General features: G+C 54.5%; 1 protein-coding gene across 4 annotated transcripts; it reads right to left on the minus strand.

Moving 5' to 3' along the window:
• Positions 1-978: 978 nt before the first annotated feature.
• AP5S1 (adaptor related protein complex 5 subunit sigma 1) lies at positions 979-5,781 on the minus strand. Of its 4 annotated transcripts, none has more exons than XM_069066039.1 (3): positions 5,656-5,781; positions 3,297-3,514; positions 979-2,179 (listed from the first exon to the last, which is right to left on the minus strand). In XM_069066039.1, the coding sequence occupies exons 2-3, from the start codon at positions 3,470-3,472 to the stop codon at positions 1,756-1,758; spliced, it is 600 nt and encodes a 199-aa protein (XP_068922140.1). In that variant the 5' UTR covers positions 3,473-3,514; positions 5,656-5,781; the 3' UTR covers positions 979-1,755. The 4 variants fall into 4 exon arrangements, with proteins under 4 accessions (XP_068922140.1, XP_068922147.1, XP_068922162.1 ...); XM_069066046.1 differs by having other exon boundaries at positions 5,665-5,774; XM_069066061.1 differs by having other exon boundaries at positions 3,297-3,491; positions 5,665-5,769.
• Between the last annotated feature and the right edge of the window lie 219 nt (positions 5,782-6,000).

Here is a 6,000-nt window from a genome sequence, read left to right on the forward strand (position 1 = left end):
TACACCCCCACAGATGAAATCACAGGCCTTTAAGTTTGAATAGATCCAACTATTAGGAAAGCTCCAAGTGCACAACTCTGTCCCTGTGGCCCATGGACTATGGAGTCTACATCTGCCACAGGTTGGCAAGTGTGAAACAGCAGACCCAGGTCTTTGGCAGACTCCTTCCTGTTCGACTGCAGGGAGGGACCTTTGTTCTTCTTCCTCTCTCTTCAGGGGCTTTTTTTTTTTTTTTTGGCTTTTTGGAGGGCAACTGGCATTAAGTGACTTGCCCAAGGTCACATGGCTAGATTTTTTTTTTGGTGTTAAGTGTCTGAGGCTGGATTTGAACTCAGTTCCTCCTGACTCCAAGGCCAATGCTCTGTTCACTGTGCCACCTAGCCATCCCCAGGGGCTCTTTTCTTCCCCTCTCTTTAGTCCTTCCCCCTTTGTCTAAAGGACAGCCCTCTGGGTCAGCTGCCTGGCCTACCCTTAAAATCACATTTCTGCTAGTTCTGCAGTTAAGGAAGCTAAAACTGCTCCTTGCTTCCCTTCATGAGTGCAATAAGGCAAGCACCAAACCTGGCTCGTGATCACGACTAGAAAGTCCAGGTCGCTGGCTTAGGAGAGGAGGCCGTGCAAGGGGCAGAAGGAACGTGGCCTGGGGCCAGAGCAACATCTCTGGAATTCCATCTGAATATGGGCAAGTCAGTCCACCTTTGTAAGCATCTGTTCCTTCATGAGTGAGACAAAGACATGGACTGATGGTGCTTCTTTCCTGTGTTCTGGACCCCTGGGCCAGTCAGTCTGGGGCAGCCTGTGAACCCTTCATCACAATGATGTTTTTAAATGCATAAAATCCACAGGGTCACAAAGGGAATCAATTATACTGAAGCCCAGTTATAAAAGTTCATAGAGCCCAGGCCTGGACTCAGTGATAGCTTAGGTCCTGGGATCCTATACAGGCAGATTCTGCCTCCTCGATGTCGATGCCCAATAAATCCACAAACTTTTATTAAGCACCACTATGGACCAGGCACTAAGCTAAACAAACATGAAATCATTCCCTTCCCTCAGGGAGCTCACATTTTATCAGAGAATACAACATATACATAAGTATAAAGAAAATACAAGTGGTAAAAACTATGGTTTCCAACTGATCTCCCTTCTACTACTGGCCAGACCTCACAATCAGCCCAAGCTCTGGCCTGGATGCAATGGGAGAAGGGCGGGGGAAGTCAGCCCTGCGAACACTTCCCAATGAACCCCTTCCACAGGTGTAATATGGAAAACTATCCGGCGATCCCTCCTAACAGGACTTCTGGGCAGCACAATGCAGGATGCATAACCCGGCTGCCTTCTTCACACCAGTATTCCCTTGTCGAGGTCATATAGCTTCAAACCCCAGAACTCTGTATTGTCATAAAAACCACAATCAAGGGGTCTCAAAGTAATGGAAAGAAAGACATGTGGTGGACAGAAGCCTGGAACATGTCACCCGTGATGGCGAGTGTCTGTGTCTGTATCCACAAGACAGTATAGGAACCCAAGCCCAGAGTGCAGCGGCCTGAATGGGAACGAGCTGGCCAAGCCTGTGTGGGGCCCTGAGCCGCGGAGGGCCAGAGCTCTCCTCCAGAGGCAGAGTGACAAGCCAGGCAGTGGGCGATGCCTGCAGGGCCCTTGGTGCAAGGCCACCTGCACCCCAGATGCTGCCTGTGGAGGGAGCGGCCTGGCTCGGCGCAAGACCCTCCCGACCCAGCTGGCCCATGGGAGGCCTCATCTGGACAAGCTGGCACTCAGTTCTTTCTCCAATGCCTGAACAAACTGGTCATTGAGAAAGAGTAGCTGGCCCTGCGGAAGGAAGTGGTTGAGGACGCTCTCGATGCGGTCTGCTTTGAGGAGGACATTGCTGCCCGAGGACAGCAGCTTCAGATGCTCCAGGAGGAGGCGGGCGAGCTGGCGCAGGGTGTTCTCAGCCAGCAGCAGATTCTCATGGGGCTCACAAACTAAGACACAACCCAGGGACAGGAGCCCAAGCCATACGGCGACCTTGGCTCCCTGGAAAGGGTCCCCTGGCCGAAGGCGAAAGACCCCGGAGGGAGCATCGTGCAAGGAGATGGGCTCATCAGAGGCCTGGAGGAGATCCACGGGAGGCCGGCCCGACGCCTGCTGCAGCAGCTTACATGCTGACTCTGCCTGTCTGAGGAAGGAACAGAATTCAGGCCTGCAGGAGGGAGACTGAAGAGAGTGAAAACCTGGCCATGGCTTTGAATGGAGAAGGGCAGACATCCCACTGCTCTTTCATAGCTACCCCCTTCCGGGAGGCCTCCTCTGACCAGGGAGTGAAGCTGCACCCCCTCTTACCCCAGTTTGAATATGTGCCCATCCCACCTGGGTCAGGAGTTCGGGCTGGAGCCCAGCTCTGCTGCTGGCCCAGGCCCCTGGATCACCTAGATCTCAGTTTCTCCATCTGTCAACTGGGAAGAGATGCCCCTGTGTACTCAGAGGGCTCTTCTAAAGCTAAAGCGAAGTGGCCATCGTCAGGGCCAAACATGGGGGGACATTCCTCCTCCCACTTCTGCACCATATGCTTAGGGTGTGTCCTGGAGAGGGCACCTTCCAACACCTATGTGCCTGACTCCAAGAGGCCAGCAGGGGGAGCCGTCAGCCCAGCTGCCTGGCTCCAGGTGCTCTCCTCACCCAAGCTCTGGGGCCCTCAGATAGGCCTGTGGCCTGAAAGGCTGGAGGGGGCAAAGCAGGGTAGGGCAGGATGAGGCATGTCTGTCTCCACAAAAGTTCCACTCATCCCACAAAGGTTGCTTTCCACCCCTGGGTCTCCTTAAGATCCAGCTGGGTTTCAGTACCCTTTGGTCCTGTTAAATTGGTTCAGACTAAATATGAATAAACATTAAACTGCCACTGGATAATCCCAAAGCATCTGCCTGACTCTGGAGAGCATCCTCTGGTTCTTTTTGAGGAAGAGTTACCTTCCTAGTTGTCCTAAATAATAGAATCGTTGAGTGGAAAAACCTAGAACTTGCGATCAGCAGAAGTGGGTCTGGATGCCAGTCAGTTACCTCAGCGCTCTGCGCCTCTGTTTCTGGATCTACAAAATGGGCACAGGGATTCTTATACTCCCTGCCTGCCAGGGTCATCGGGAGGGAAGTGGTAGACAAGCAAACCTGAGAGGGCCATGGCAGCATGAGGCGCCCCTCTCACAATGCCAAGGGGGTTTTGGATGAAAATGGGGGAGGACCCAGAAATATGCAGAGGGCCACAGGGAAGCCTGCCTGGACTGAGCCGTGTTTTCCATTTACCTTGCCACGGCCAACAGCTGCTCCTTCCTAAGCAGCCTGTCCCTCTCTGGCCCGTGAGGTCTGGGGTCGTCTGGTGACCGCTCAGACCCAAATACTCGAGAATACAGCACTCGGCAGAACGCAGCATCCCCAGTGGCCTGGGCATTCAGCGTGTGGATCAGGAATGCATGGACCATGGTGTCTGGAAGCTTCGTCCTAAAAGGGGAACCCAGGGCAATCTAGGGAAGAGAAGAGGAGGGCAGCAGACAGACTGTGGAGGAAGCATGGGATCAAGGCTGATGCTAACCTTACATTTACTGCAACTTAGCCTTCAGCTGCACAGGCTGATGGAAAAACCCTTGTCTAAACTGACCGTGGTACAGAATGTCTATAAGAGCAATCGAAGGACCTGGCCAGTAAGCTCAGTGGTTACAGTCCAGTTCTTTCAGGCCCCAGACTACACACAAGTACCCCAAAAGAGGACGAGGTCCAGGGTGAAATCCTAATTTGGGACCATTCGTTCATGCCACCCAATATTCAGTGAGCCTTTGTGAAGTCCAATGGAGCTCCCAGGAAGTCAGAGACCCTGGGTTTGTATCCCACCATGGATGCTTAGGGCCTGACAACTGGGCCTCTGCTTCCACAGGGGGGCTACAAGAAATGGCCTCTCAGGCCCCTTCCACTCTGCATCTACAATGTCACAAACTGTATGCAGAGCCCCAGGGACACCCAAAGTGGGGGGACAAACTCTGCCCTTGGACCTCGGAGCTCACAGGTGAGCAGGTGGAGGGGACACAGGCTGGAATCTGGGGCCTTTCCTGTTAAAGCCTCACCAGGCTACAGAAAAAGCAGAGGAAAGTTCTGTTCCCTGGCTGCAGAGGACAGAGAGCTCTGGATGGGCTCCCAGGGGACTGTGGCACATGGCACGACGCCATCTCCCTGAGGTTCAGCTCCCTTGTCAGAGAAACGAAAAGACTGGGACCACTGAAAAACGGGGTCTGGATGACAGGGAGTGAACCACACACTTCCCTCTTTTTTAGGGAGAAAGAGGAGGGATGAGGAGGGCCAGAAGTGCATGTATCCTGAGACAAGGTCACTCACTTATTTTGGCTAAATTGGGTTTTTTTTGTTACAATGAGGGTTTGTTTGGGGAACAGTGACTATACTGGCTTTTTGTTTAACTGTGTTGTTTCTTACAAGGAAGAGTTCAATTTGGAGGCAAGTGAGGGAGAACAGAGGGGTGAGCAGCCTATCAAGAATGCTGTGATGTTTAATAAAAGAAGGGTCGATGAGATGAAGGGCTCTCAACCTTTTTTTCCTGAATCATGGAGTCCTTTGCTGTCTGGTGAAACCCATGGTCTCCTCAGAATATTTTTTTAAAAGGACAAAATATGGCATTACAAAGGAAACCAAAGCTTAGTAAAGACGTATTTTTCCCACATCCAAGTCCACTGAACCCCCAGGTTTGTGAACCCCAGGTGAAGAATCCTTGAACTACACGAGTAGAATGGATGATTCTGATTATATAACATTAAAAAGGTTTTAGACAAACAAAATTAATTTAGCCAAAATTAGAAGTGAGTCAGGTAAATGGGGAAAAAAAATCTGTTTTCTCTGCTAAATGTCTCCTTGGCAAGAATCTGATTCAAATTTACACAGATAAGGGAGAAGGAAGGGGTGGGGGGCCGAATGAGGAAGGCTCCCCTAAGAGCCAGGGCTGGGGGACTGGAGGCAGGAGGGGGAGGCCTACCACACACACTCAGCGCCCCTCGGGGGACGAGGGCCCCACCACCCGGCTGGGCGGGCAAACAGGGCCCTGCGTCCGGATCCCGCTGGGTGACCCTGGGCAAGTCCCTCCCCTCCGCTGCGGGCGCTGCGGCGCCGGGCAACACCCCGAGTTCTGCGGGCCCGGCGGCCCGTGGGGCGCCTTATCTTTACTGAGGCCTGAAGGCCGGGGATGTCGGGGCGACCTTGGCTCTCTCCAAAGGGCGATGGGCTGCCCGGCTCTAACTCTGGGAGTCCTGCCCCCCGCCTGGGCCTGTGCGGTCATCCGTACTACGGCCTCTGCGGCCCCCTACGGCTCTAAAGATAGGTCCTAAGGCCTTGGAGATCAGAGACCGCCGGCAGCAGGGGGAGGGCTTCCCGGGTCAGCTGCTCCTCCCAGCTACCGCCTGGCCACGCCCTCCCCGGCCCGGCAGGGGCCCCGGGCGCGCCCACATCACTTCCGCACATGCGCCACTCAGCACGCAGGGCATCCTGGGCGTTGTGGTCCCTCTCCTACCACCGACCAAGCACAGGGAGGTCCCTCTCAGGACAGCCTCCTCCACCCATCCCCCTCCGGGCCCCCGATGCCATCCTGGCGAGAACCTGCCGCCCTCACCTCTCTTACCCGACCAGGCAGCTTCGGGGGGCAAGCCCCTGACGCAGCGGAGCCGGGGCTCAACGGAGACGCTTACGTCAGCGCGCATGCGCGGGGCCCGAAAGCTTTAAAAGGACTTTGCGTGGAACGTGGGGGCGGGGCTGCAGAGGCAGAGGGGAGGAGCTTAGAGCGGAGGCTAGGGCTGGGGAACCCAGCCTGGAGGCGTCGCCATCGCACTTCTCTGCCCTCAGTCTTCTTGCTCCCAGCTCAGCACTGGCTCCCTATTACCCTAGCATTAAAGCCCAAACTTGCAGGCATCCACGTGACTCCCTAAAGCCAGAGGTCCTGTGCCTTGGGATCTCGCCC

Source organism: Petaurus breviceps, unplaced genomic scaffold, assembly GCF_028583685.1.
Source record: "Petaurus breviceps papuanus isolate PSGF00001 unplaced genomic scaffold, PetGlider_PUasm1.0 139, whole genome shotgun sequence".
In the NCBI taxonomy this organism is placed as follows: domain Eukaryota; kingdom Metazoa; phylum Chordata; class Mammalia; order Diprotodontia; family Petauridae; genus Petaurus; species Petaurus breviceps.

Bases quoted from the DNA above. Each gene is read 5' to 3' on its own strand.
- AP5S1 (XM_069066039.1), bottom strand. From the start codon at position 3,472: ATGGTCCATGCATTCCTGATCCACACGCTGAATGCCCAGGCCACTGGG. The intron at 2,180-3,296 runs GTAAATGGAAAA...TTCCTTCCTCAG, and splicing joins CAGCTGTTGGCCGTGGCAAG to ACAGGCAGAGTCAGCATGTA.